The following is a 13,595-nucleotide window of genomic DNA, read 5'->3' on the forward strand; positions in this document are numbered from 1 at the left end:
CCACACATTTTAAGTATCTCCATTTGAGCATCGTCATTAAGATGATCAATGTCTACAGCTATACTTCAATTTTCATAACAAACCACTTGAGCTTGATAGCTGTGTGGCCTGGTTGAGAATGGGTAGGTTAGAAATACCCTGGAGTGCATAGTTGAACCTGTGCCAGGAAGTAAGGATTAGCCCTCTAGATTTGCAGTATATCCATTAGATAAACAACCCTCCCCTGAGCTGATTAAGCAGCAGTCTGAGATTTTATTTTCAATATGACTCCACTTGTTTAATCTTTATTTGAGTATTATTGCAATAATCGGGCACCAAGAAGATTTACAAAAGATTAAAAGCACTGAAAACCATATTGGGTTTTTTAGGTCAGTTGACATGTAAATAACTAAGATAATATAACCTAAATGAACACCTATGGAACATAAAATATTCACTATCTGTCATCACTAAATAAAAACAACAACATTGTGTTTTGGAATAATATGTCTGAGATTTATCCAGGTTTAGAAAGGATTGCTGTCCAATTGGAAAAACATCAGAAATGAGATACAGGTTTTTTGGCACTGAACACATTTATTCACATTTATCGGAGCTTTTTAAATCTAGTTTAGAATAAACTGAAATATGTCTCCCGGTGGTCCAATAATGAGCTTTCTGGAGCCTGTGATTAAATCACACTATCACCCTTTAAAAAATGGAAATGATCATGAAATGGAAGATGTTTGTTTTCTCTAAGAATGCCTGTTTATGTTGGCTTAAAAGTTCAGGTAGTGTCACCTCAGGATCCTTAAGTTAAATTATTCTTCTGTGGAAGTAGAATTTATGTTTGAACAGATTTCCTCTGTTTGACTTTTAAAAGACTTTTAATCAATTTTGACACATAGAAACAGAGTTCAAAATTTTACTTGACTTCGTAAATAGTACTTAATTTTCCAATTTCACAGCAGAGAGGATAGTTGAATCTAGCTTTTAAATGGACCGTGTGATGAGATTTTTATGTGAAGTGTAATGAACATTCAACCTCTAAATATTTGTAATGGCAGTTTATAAAAGAGCTTAAAGGTTTCAGCCAATTATTAATATAATTGTTGTATTAAACATTTTCTCTGTAAAAGTAGCCAATTTTTGCCTTCTGTGCCTGGACTGGACTTGGGATAACCTTAGTGTTGGACAGATTTTCAGTCCTCTGTTTGTTCACTTTCTAGAGTCGCCATGAGGGATCTTAGTGTGTGTTTCATCCACAGTATATCTGAGACAGAGTTCTTGTGTTCATCAGTATAGCTGATAGCGAGAAAAGGGTCTTGTCTGCCAAGTCTCATGCCTTTGATGACTGACGGAAAGCAGCCCGGCCTTGGGTTGTGTGAAAAAGCTTCTGTGTCTCTGTAGTGAGGGGGTGGCCTTGAAACAACAACCTTGTCAGTCATAATCATCTTAAGCAAGCTTTAAACATTGTTCTGGAGCTGTGTTAACCATGTGCCTTATTTATATATATATATTTATTTAGTCAGAAACAGCATTACACTTCACATGCTAACAATGGATGCAATCTGAGTCGTGGGGACTGGGGAGAGGTTCTTTGATGAAAATCTAGTACAGTTGTCTGTAGTCCTTGCTGTTTATAGTGCTATTGAGGGGATATAATTGTTTTGAAGATACGCAGCAGATTGTGACTGAGCTCCCTTGGGCCCCAAGTACTTGGCAGTGGTACCCTGTAGCATTTCAAACATTTCAGTTTTATGTGTCATCAGGAAGATGTAACTAAAATCCTCCAAGCTTTCCTGCGCAAATTAAATTGGTCATGCTTTTAGTGAGAACAGCAAAACATGTAGTAAAATACCCTTTCACGCCATCAGAAATGATGAGAAACTCCTTTTAAAGTATAAACTCATTCAATGAGCTTTATCTGCCCCTGACTCTTGGCCTCTGCCAGTGTTGAAGCGGAAGAAACTACTCATCAGTGGGTTTAGGGGCCGGCTGAGTAAGAACTGAGCAACAGAGTTAAGCTCACTAACTCAAACCCCGGGGCTTTTGTGGAATATTCCTTTTATGGGGTCACTCTTTGTGAAAACCCTATTGGGAAAGAGTTGCTAAAGATATGACTAAGGTTGTAAGACGGATGTTGGCAGTCAACGCTGTAAAACGGTGATTAGATCGACACAGAAATTGGCCTATCAGCAGTAAGGCTAAAAATAAGAAGTCCTTAAGCAAAAAGGCTGCCTCCAAGAGTGTCTATCTATTTTGTTTAGATGACATGAGAGCTATCTGTCCTCTGCTTTGGGATGCTCCAACCTGGGTCTGCTGCTCTACAATGGGAACGCTTAAACCAACAGGGAATTCCCGGATCACAGCTGGTTTCTCTTGCCGGAATTATGTGTGAAATGTGTGGGTCTCTTCGCTTGTGGTTTTTGTGTTTCTTTCTTTCTGCCTCTCTCCCTCTACTCTTCTTTTCCAGCCATGGCTTGGTGATGGTTGATGGAAGGAGGGTGAGGGTGTGTGTGTATGTGTGTATGTGTGTGTGTGTGTGTGTGGGGGGGGGGGGGGGGGGGGGGGGGGGTGTATTGCTGCTATAGAGTTAGCAGCAGTGTGCTTGCCGCCCACTCCCTGTCCAGTCTTCCTCTGAGGCTTCCTGTGGGATTGAAGAGGAGTATAGTTTTAACAGGGAAGGAGAAAGAAGAAAAAAAATAGGGGTGTTTTTTTGGGGGGGGGGCTCTTGGCTAGAATGGGCTTCAATGGGGAGAATGTCTGGACTCCAAAGAGGAAGTGGGTTGAACATTGGAACGTTTCAGGGGAATGGTGGCTGCTTTATTGGAATTTAAATGTGGCTGGAGTTATGTGAGTTTTTAGTAACAGGAGGAGGGAAGTACATAGCCTTCACAGAGCACTAATGGACTTTTTAACATGTCATTAGGGAGATTTGTTTAATTGTGACTTGATTATTCATTCTGTGCTGTTAGGCTCATCATATGACTGTTGAAGCATAAGATTAAAAGCAGAACAGTTGTGTTTTAGGCCTTTTCCTACGCATCATATACAACACATTACATATATTGTACTGTACAGTGGACAGAACATTTTTGTTACTCTTTTTAAGGGAAACTCTAACTTAATGTTAATAACAAAACATTATCCAATATTTAACTCTCTAAAACTACACCAGGTTACAGCAAGTTTTCCAGCTCACTGAATGAACAAACGGACCTAAAAATCCAACTGAAAGTGAGCTGCCTTGCATCCCACTTATCCAAAATGAAAAATTGCTGAAGAATCTCTTTTCAATGTTGAATTTTAGAAATGGTTTCTGCATGCACATCTCACAGCAGGCTCTGCATGGAGACCAATGTTCTTGTGAAGCTTGTTGGATGAAAGTTAGGTGGTATCTCTTTGCTTCAACAAAATTGCAGATTACTTTTGTTTCAGTAATGTTTCCCTGATGGATTTTTAAGCCAACTAAGTAAGCTTTATGAGGCAGGTGCAGTACACTTCATTCCTGAAGAAAGGCTGCTCTGTTGAGCTAAGTTTGTGTATATTAGCTTGTTTCAATACACCCCCCACCCCCACTGAAAACCCTCCAGGCCTCAGCACAGACTTTCTGCTGCTCTGGACCCAGCTTTCAAGGCCAAGAACCTTCTCTTTGACTGATAAAATGCAAAGAACTCATTTGAAACAAGCTCCTGGCTCCCAGCCGGCACTGCAACTGTTGAAAATGGGTAATTGTGGACTGTCTAAAGGTCTTAGAAATGCTGATCACAGAATGGAGTGTGAGTATACATACTTTTATCTAGTGTTTGTGCAGAACCTAAATTCACAGTTTCCTCACTTTGAGGTGTAGAGTAAACAGCATGATGGGCCCAGCCACAGGTATCTGGAGTGTCTCACCGACTGGTAGAGAGCTCTCATCAGAGGCAGGGAGTAAACACCAGACTTTTTGGTCTTTATTTGGTCACTTTGCTGAGCTTTCAACAGACTAAACTTCACAGACTGTCCTCAAACTCAGGCAGGGCCAGCATGTGCAGTCTCTGCTGTTTGAAATGTTTACAGGACCTGTGACGTATTCAGTAGGATGCTTCATTTGCTTGTGTTCCTCAACTGACCACTCCCAAGTTTTGTCCCCATTGTTGGCCTCAAGGGAAAGGTCATCCACAATCATACGTCAAGTGTGAGGCTTTACACCCCCTTTCCACAGTTTGACCCCATTGCCGACTGCCATGTCCCACATCAACAACTGCTAGCTAAACCACAAACCACTCCTAACTCTTCTTTTTTTCTTTGGTGTTTCCGTTTCTGTCTCACTTCCTTTCAATCAGTTCTCCTTCACAAATAGTACATTGAGTTTGATTTAAACTGTCCTCATGTCCTCCCCCCTGGAGACGACAATCAGCTACCATCTGCTTCAGCGTTGCAGAGTAGCCATCTGAGCTGACCCTGTGTAAAGATCAACTTCCTGAGATGTCAGAGGGGCTTATAGGGATGCATTCACAGAGGATGGTGGGGGGGCTATCCTCCAATCTTTACTGACCCCTCTTTCTTTTTTGAGGCCCCAAGATGTTTTCTCTAAGGGACTGAAACATCTCCCACGCAAAGGAAGACTGCATTTCCCCTGAACAGAGAGCAGGATATCAGGATTTTTTATGTCCTGAGCACAAAGTATGTTTATACAAATGTAGTGCACCTCATAGAATACACGTATGACTGCTGATTTGTCTTGATATGACATTTGACCCCTCATGTCCTCCTGAATATTGGCCAGACAGAAAATAGGAGCAGGAAGTATGAGCTGAATGCACTGAAATAATCAAGGAAGTGGCTTTCCCCCATTTATACACTGAATGTAGGCTTTGGGAGATTTATGCTTCCCTGAAGTTTGAAGGTTTGGGAACTGGGGAGAAAGCAACCCAAGGGAGCCCCAACTTTAAATCAATAAAAAAGATTGTGTGTTATTTTTCCTTATATCCCATCCTTCTAGCATTCACTGGCATAGATATGGAAGGGAGTTAACCATGTTTTCCCTGTAAAAATTAAATTAATCTTGGCATCGATTTCTTATCAGCAGAGGAACACTGCAGATTGAGTTACATAAGATTCTTTGCTGTAATACTGTTGACTTGGAGAGAGAAATAAACAAGTCTTGTCAGTTAGCATTGTTACTTCCCTTTAATCGTGCATAAGTTTTCAGATAATGTGATCACCAGACTCTGGACACAGCATAATTGAATTGCTGGTAGTGAATGAGAGGAAGAGAAAACAGCAGGACCATTTCTGCTATCTGTGGAAAGGTATAAAGCATGTTGATTTAGCTGCACAGTGGATGGCTCATTGATGATGGCTGAAACCATCATTTGGGCTTCAGAAGTTATTGCTGTGTTAGGTTTGAATTTGTAGATGCTCACTCTCACTCTTTTCTCACATGGAAAGTTTCATCCTGAGATGAATGGGAATTTTTGGCAGACTTTTACTTTTTTTATTTGGCGGATTTTGTTACATGACACTGCACATTTGATTTTTTTTTCCATTATGTGTCTTGAATATTTACTGTAAATTGTCTGCTGTTACTTTGGTTTTATACCCTACTGAATTTGAACCCCTTTCCTCTCCAAAATAAGTTTCTCATCTTCAAAGTTCAAAGGGAGAGTCTTTATTTTATGGTTTTGTGCCAACATAGCTTTCATAATGAAGACGGGAGATAGACTACCAAATATTTTAATATAAACGTGTACAACAAACTTACAAGACAAAAGTCTGACTGCTCCCAAGCTTGATATTTACATTGCATGCATGAGATTGTTGACAACCTTCTGATTTTGCTGAGAGATTCTGTAAAAAAAAAAGACAAGACATAAATGCTACAAATTTAGATTTTGTTTGTACTGTTTTATGTTAATGACAATATATTGTAAAGTTTTCTGTGATTTTTCTCATTTTACATGCACAACTTTACCTCCACCAGCACCAGCACCTACATGCACCAGCTCACCCTCATTTCCGAAATATTGTAGTTTATACACTACATATTGATATCTCATACTGGAAGTTGCAAATACAAACAGAAAAGTAGAAAAATTCAAATGTGGGGAAGTAATGCTGAGTGGGAACAGCATCTTTTGAGAATGTGTCTTGCACAGTTGCGATGTTGTCACACTGACAAAACCTGACTTCAGGAGCCTTTTTCATACCTACCATTTACATGCATTTTTGGCCACTAGTAAGATGTGAATGCAGTTTTTTTGGACTCGAACAGTGAGATTATCACTACTACTATTACTCCAATTATTTCAAATGATAAACTGAAGCTATCTTTTCTCTGCAGTTATGCAGATCCTGTAGCCTCAAGAAACAAATATCTACCCACACACCCTTGACTTCCAGCACTAGTCCCCATGTAAACATTGAAAGAATGATTTGCAACCGCAGTTTGCAACAAGCTTAGATGACTAATGATTGGATTTATCAAGTCTTTTGTCGAGCTCTGCCTGGGTGCTGATCAGCACAGCTCAATCCAGCCAATGTCATATTGCTGCACACGATGTTGCAGGCTTGCACTCATGCCAGTGAACACACCCATGCACACACGCACACACGGTACTGAGATATACCAGACCAGCCACTCCTTGCTGCTAGTTACCTCCTGGACATTTTGTGACGACAGTACAGCTGGAGTAAGTGAAGCAATCGGTAATTTGTCTTTGTCACAGTATCAGTTACGTCATTGAAAACTCCACCCTCGCCCCCACATTTAACAGACTAAAGGCAGTGAGTTGCATTTTAGTACATTTGAGTCAAGTTTCATGGAAAAATGGGTCTCCCAGTGAGTAAACATTGTTTTACTCACTACCTGTTGCTCATCTCTGCTTTCATGCAGGTAGTTTATAAGTTGTGTAAACTTTTGTGAGACATCCAGCTCGGATATACGAGTAATTTTCATGCTGAAATCAATACGTTGTTCAAGAAAAAAAAAATTTATGAAGCTATCTTTTAAATAAAACTGATAACCTATCTTTTTTTCTCATGTGCTGTAGCAGAACGAGGAAGTCAGTTAATGGTTGTGGAATATCAGGTCAGTCACCACCTGCAACAGAGTTACGAAATCAACAACTGGACAAGCTCTGTGTTTACTGTGGCTGTACGCCTGCGAGCTTCAGCAATAAACTTTTTTTTCCTTTCGTCCTTTCAGGACTCAAAGTATGAGCTTTGGGCTGAGGAAGCTGTTCCACCTTTAGTCACCTGCCTCATTTGGCCTTTACTGCTTATCATAACTGTTAACGGAGCAAAACATTCAAATTGGACGCAGGCTGTTTGACTGCTGGGAGTTACACATATATTGACTGTGGCATAGCAGAAAACAGATTAACTATAATCATGGTATGCATTAGCAAACTCATTTGGGATATTCAAGTCACTAATAACCACAGCTGCAATATCCTGACAATCTTTTGTTTGTAACAGTTTGGTTTTGCAGTCTGGGTAATAATTATGGGGCTAATTACATCTCACACGGTTCCTCTAATTAAAACAGTCAACTTGCTTTTGCTCATCTGCCGCTGTTGCCAGGGTGTTAGGCTGCCGGACTCCAGGGTTCATGTCAGGGAGATCCCTCAGGGACAAATTAATGAGGAGGAAGAGGGAGGGCCACAGCCAGCTGTTTGTGTCTAATTCTCACTGATTAGTTGGCTTTTGTTTTTTGTATATATGCATGTGTGTGTGTAAAGTCAACAACATGACTGAAAAGCACAGTGAAAGCAAAGAGACACAATATTTTTCACATGACCATAAAAGAGCTGCAACAGTTCACATTATTTCCTTTTATTTGTCAGTTCTGACATGCCTCAGGAAAATACTTTAAAGCTCTTTTTTATGTGTTGTGAGGTGTGTCCCAGAATTTGGATTGCATGGTTTGCCTTTCTTTGCCCTCAAGAGCAGACATGTTGAGGAATGCAAGTGAGACATTCCAACCGTACCGTCATTTCCAATAACTGGAGTTAGAATATTTTGCTTTTCTTGACATTTTTCCCAAGTTTCTCATGTTTGCTCAAACCAAAAATCTATTTCTTGCTCAATGTATGCACTTGCAGAATGTTTGCCTGTAACTATGGCTGTGTGTAGGATTAGTGGCACGGTTTTTAAAACAGCTGACTCCCTCCTCATTGCCAGTCACAACCTGTCAGACTAGCTCAGGATAAATGAACACTCACCCCATAAGATGACATGTTCTCTCAGCACGCACATTTTTTACATTAAGCGCAAGTCTATTTTTTTATCAGTATGACAGCCTTCCTTATCCTGATGATCTGTTACGAAACACTAGACACACTACATTATCAACACACACTTGTAATCTTTTCTGTCAATGTTGTTTATGTCAGTGAAAATTCAAAAGTGGATCAGACAGCATTTGATTCAAGCCCTAAGTTCTTATTTTACCATGTGTACAATTTGCCCTTAATTAGTTTATGCTGGGCCTGTTGTTGATTATGAGATTTACATAGTTGAATTTACCGTAAGAGAAGCACTCACAACTTTCATGGAATCTGTGACACACTGAACTTTTCTCTCTTAAATACCACAATTGGCCTTCATTTTCTGGTCAAGGGGCTGTTTCAACTAGTCTGCATTTCCGTACAAAGACTTTGGCCTTTGCCAGAATAAATACAGCCACAGCTCATTTTGACCCATGAGCCAGAACCTCCTTCGTCACTGAGATTTGATTTCCATCCTACATGCAGCCCAGATCTGTTATTTTCACATGAAAGCTTGCCAAGTTATGACAGCGCAGACCTGATTCACTAGTGAAGGTAAAGACACAGAAAGTCATAAATTTAGCCGGTGTGTTTAATAAGCAGTGAATGTTTGTGATTAATCTCTTTGTGGACCTTTCATTATTGACAATGATAATAAAAAAATGTATGAAATTGAGATGTTACTCCTTTGTGCTAAAAACAACAACAAAATTAATCTTTTTGTGGCTGGTGATTTACAGTTTGTTACCTTCTCAGATAATGTTTTTGTCTTTCCTGCAGTATGCCAAGGTATCACCAACCGTTTAAACCTTCTGGGTTCTAAAGAGGACCACTACCTGAATATGGTGAAGACCTACAGCAACTGCACCGTTGTCCTGGAGAACCTAGAGGTCACCTACATGGAGGAGCACCGTGACCTGTCCTTCCTGAGGGTAAAGTAATTGCAGTCTGTTAGCGGTTGATTGGAGGCCAACAAATCTTATTTTTAAGTTAACTTTTTGGTCAGTTTTCCGAGCAGTCTGCCCTGAATCTTTGCAGATTCTTTGTTGCGCCAATGAGGTTCAGAGAGTCAAAACCAGTGGAGAATGACTATATACAATGTGTTTAATGCTCTAGTTAGAGAACTGCTCGAAGCTCAGCTGTAGCTAGATGTTAGTGAGCACTGGGCAGATGTGATAAAGGACCACACACGCTCATGCTCAGGCTTGCCTACACAAACACACAATAACATGCAGTCAGCAGATATGATGCAGCAGTTCAGATTTTCCACTGTGAATGAGGGGATTTTTTAACATCCTGTTCCACTAGTTTTCTTTTTAAATGTTAACACCTTCCCTGATGGCTTAAATCGGGTTAGGGATGTTTTGCATTTTGTTTGCATTGTATTCATTGGGATTGTTTGATTTCCTCTGTAGTCTATTGAGGAAGTGGGTGGTTATGTCCTGATCGCCCTCAACACTGCCTCGAGGATTCCTCTGGAGAACTTGCGCATCATTCGAGGTCATTCCCTCTATGAAGGAGCATTTGCACTTGCTGTGCTTGCCAATTATGACAAAGCTACAGATCAAGGCACCACAGAGCTTCTTATGACCAGCCTGACAGGTAGGTGCAGCCCTTAATGAATATGTTTTCCATGACAGGATACCATCCAAAATCTCAGGATAATTTTAAACCTGTAAACAGTTAAACAATTAAATGCACAACTGTTCAATTTTACTAAATTCACAATGCCCATTATTTTGCAGAAATTCTTAAAGGAGGTGTAAAGTTTGGGAACAACCAGCTATGCAACGTGGAAACAATACAGTGGTATGACATTGTCAATGCTGACGCCAAACCCAATATGGAATTGCCAGTGGTGAGCAACAACCCACTATGTAAGTGTTTTTCAGCAAAAGGCAAGCTTTACTAAACTAGTCAATATGTGTGTTGATTTCTGTGTTTTTAAAGGACTGAAGTAAACATTTGTCATTGGTTCTTTTCATTTTACAGGTAAAAAGTGTCACTCGAGCTGCTTCAATGGTTCGTGTTGGGCGCCACAACACTGTCAGACCTGTAAGCTCTCATCTATCTTTTAATCATTTGTCTCAGAACAATTAAAAACAGTAGTAAAGTAAAAAGGGTTATTTATGGACATATTTCATGCTTATTTGGCTAATTATGTAACATATTAACTGCATAGAAACAATGAGGGTGGAACAAATTTTCCCAAATGCTCGATAATTTTTACAATCTTGTAAACATTTGAAACATCTTAGGATATATAGTTCTGATATAGTCTCCCAATCAAAAGCAGAAAAAATTACTTTCTGTTGCTGGTCAACCCACTGAATTTGTGCTGCTCTTGTCTTTAGTAACCAAACTGAACTGCGCACAGCAGTGCTCTAAAAGATGCAAAGGACCTTCACCGAGCGACTGTTGCAATGAGCATTGTGCAGCAGGGTGCACAGGACCCAGGCCCACAGACTGTCTGGTGAGACAAAGACATCCTCAAATGCTTGACAGGAGTAACGAGCACACTGAATATTTCATACCAATCCATTAAATCCAGCTGAGAACTCTCCTATAAAACAAATCTCTCCCTCAGCAGCATCTGCTTTTATGATCAGAGGTATTGTTATTGGTTTTAGAACAAATAGGACACGTAACTGCTGATTAAATCTTTTATTTGGCAGGGTCTTTTGTATCAGAGTCTGCTCTCCCTCTCCATGCAGCTTTGAGAATTAAGCCAAGGCTGCAATAGTGGAATGCAGTGTTATCATTAGTGAGGGGCTCTGTTTTGGTCCCAGTGCACTAGATGACTGTTGTTTGTGCTGCAGGCCTGTCGAGACGTTCAGGATGGTGGGGTGTGTAAGGACTCCTGTCCAGGCCTCATGCGCTACGATCCCAACCTGCACCAGCTGGTTCCTAACCCACATGGAAAGTACAGCTTTGGGGCCACCTGTGTGAAAAGCTGCCCACGTAAGAATGGCTACAAACACAAATATTTTTCTCATTTCTGTGAAATGATCTTTCTATCCTTACAGAGAAGCACACACAGTATCTGTGCTGACAATGAGGATGAATAAAAGTAGTTGGGTTGCAAATGTGAAATACATAATACACGGTTAGAAGTGCAATTTTACATTATGCTACACTGAACACGTGCACAGGTTGTCCTTCAGGGTTGTCAGACATTCAGTGGTCACAGTTTGTTCAAGTTTAATTATAAACTGTATAAACAGGGCAAGAAAATGATTGAGTTGCAGAGTGTGTTAATGCAACAACTTGTTATTGTAAGTTTAACTTAAGTTTAACATCTGTCCCTGCTTTATATAATGTATGACATATACTAAGTACCTCTTCTCATTCTGGTGGGACAGCTAATACAAGTTATTACTGCTCAGATGTATATTTATATTTGTATATTTTTTGTCTCTCTCTCCTAATGCTTTGTAATACTCAGCCTGTACATGATAAATGTGATATAATCATGAAGTGACAGCTCATATTTTATAATCACTCCAGATAATTATGTTGTGACTGATCATGGAGCATGTGTGCGGACGTGCAGTGGTAACACATATGAAGTGGATGAAGGAGGAATCAGGAAGTGTGCCAAGTGCAACGGACTGTGTCCAAAAGGTTGGAGGCTAAGCTGTTACTGTGCAACCCTAAGGACATATTTCTGACCATACACAGAATATAACTTGCAGTGGAGGAACTGATATATAGAGAACATAAAGCTCTGAGGGTATTACTTTTCTTGTACGACGTTAAAGGTTTTAAAAAAGCTTAATATACACCTGAGTTACATCAGCACAACCTAGCCAGCTTCATGAAGTTTTGAATTGTAAAGTCATTGACACATCTGATCCCAAAACGAGCTGAAATTAGAAAATCTGCTTCACATCTTCAAATCTGCTTCAGAAACCACATTCTGAGTCAGTGGTCTTACCAAAGTTGTTTTTAAGGTGCCATTTTTGAAATCCCAGAAATACAAAAAAAACTAAAATGGACATCTTTTTTCATTTATACTATTTTAATTTTATTTCAGAGGTAGACCAAAGCAAGTGAACGCCTACTTAACAACTTTGCTGCTAGATTTAACTGCTTTCTATAAGCCTTTTTTTCTCCTTAGAAATGTGCCTAGTGACACATCTACCTACAGATTTGTAATATATTTCTGAGGGTTAACATGTAGTCTTCCTTGTTCAGGTTTGGGTAACTATTTTACACCAAATAAGGAATCAAACTCAGACTAAAGCACAGAAATTATTTACAGCATATATTACTGTAAATCATTTTTTTTGTTTTACAGTTTTTAGTTTTGCATCTTTGAATGTAAAAAGGTATGACTCTAGCAATAGTTCTAAGATGGAAAAAAGTCACATTAACAACATTGTTGAATATTAAGATAACGTATTTTTCCCTCTCTTTCAATATAAACTTTTTTTTTTCCCATTCAAGCATTGATATCAGTGAGAAAGGCAACTGAGTACAACTTCCAAACACGGCTTATTTCTTTTCTTGTTTACAGTGTGTAATGGACTTGGAACAGGAGACCTAACTCACACCCTGTCTATCAATGCCACCAACATTGATTCCTTTAAAAACTGCACCAAAATCAATGGCAACATTGCTATCATCCACACGTCGATTTATGGGTAAGTTAAGTACATTAACAGTGTTACAGCCTTCATACCAGTCAAAACCAACTGCAGTAGACTGCTGCGTTTTTGCCAATTGCCGTTAACATGTGTTTACTTGCTTGTAGGGATACGTATACCAAAACGCCAAAGATGGACCCTGCCCAGCTGGATGTGTTTAAAACCGTTAAAGAAATTACTGGTGAGATCACATGAGACACGAGTAATGCATTACACACTTTAAGTGACTCACAATGAAAATCTTCACAATTAACAAACCATTTGTTGCTTCAGGATATTTGTGGATTCAAACGTGGCCAATGAACATGAGCTCACTCAGTCCTTTTGAGAATCTGGAGATAATTCGAGGGAGGATAAAACGGTATGTTCCTTGTAAAGACCCCTCATAGATTTCCATCTGTTGAATCACAAGGAAGAAATTTGTTTCTTGAGAGTTGAGTGTTACTTAATACAGTCATAAAACCTTTTTTTTCCCTACATTTTGTCATTGGTAGTGGTAGCCGCAGTTTGGTTATGACTCAGCTCTATATCAACTACCTGGGGCTTCGGTCCCTCAAAGAAATCAGCGATGGAGATGTAGTCATCATCAAGAACCAGAACCTCTGCTACACGAACAAAAGCCACTGGAAGGGGCTCTTCAAATCAAAAAGCCAGAGTGCTACTGTAGAGGAAAATGTTGATGCTGACACATGTGGTGAGTTCAGTTTCCCAC

The 13,595-nt window shown here is 39.7% G+C and overlaps 1 protein-coding gene across 1 annotated transcript in view; it reads left to right on the top strand.

Annotated features, from left to right (window-relative positions):
* egfra (epidermal growth factor receptor a (erythroblastic leukemia viral (v-erb-b) oncogene homolog, avian)) overlaps positions 1-13,595 on the top strand; it is a 39,131-nt gene that overhangs the window by 9,579 nt on the left and 15,957 nt on the right. Inside the window, exons 2-12 of the mRNA XM_072363220.1 lie at positions 9,015-9,166; positions 9,650-9,836; positions 9,980-10,111; positions 10,227-10,289; positions 10,589-10,707; positions 11,054-11,195; positions 11,742-11,858; positions 12,754-12,880; positions 12,991-13,064; positions 13,157-13,244; positions 13,378-13,577. Coding sequence (XP_072219321.1) covers positions 9,015-9,166; positions 9,650-9,836; positions 9,980-10,111; positions 10,227-10,289; positions 10,589-10,707; positions 11,054-11,195; positions 11,742-11,858; positions 12,754-12,880; positions 12,991-13,064; positions 13,157-13,244; positions 13,378-13,577 — 1,401 coding nt within the window. The remainder of the gene's footprint in view (positions 1-9,014; positions 9,167-9,649; positions 9,837-9,979; positions 10,112-10,226; positions 10,290-10,588; positions 10,708-11,053; positions 11,196-11,741; positions 11,859-12,753; positions 12,881-12,990; positions 13,065-13,156; positions 13,245-13,377; positions 13,578-13,595) is intronic.

This window comes from Leuresthes tenuis, unplaced genomic scaffold, assembly GCF_036924035.1.
Source record: "Leuresthes tenuis unplaced genomic scaffold, fLeuTen1.0.hap1 SCAF_14, whole genome shotgun sequence".
NCBI classification, from domain to species: Eukaryota; Metazoa; Chordata; class Actinopteri; order Atheriniformes; family Atherinopsidae; genus Leuresthes; species Leuresthes tenuis.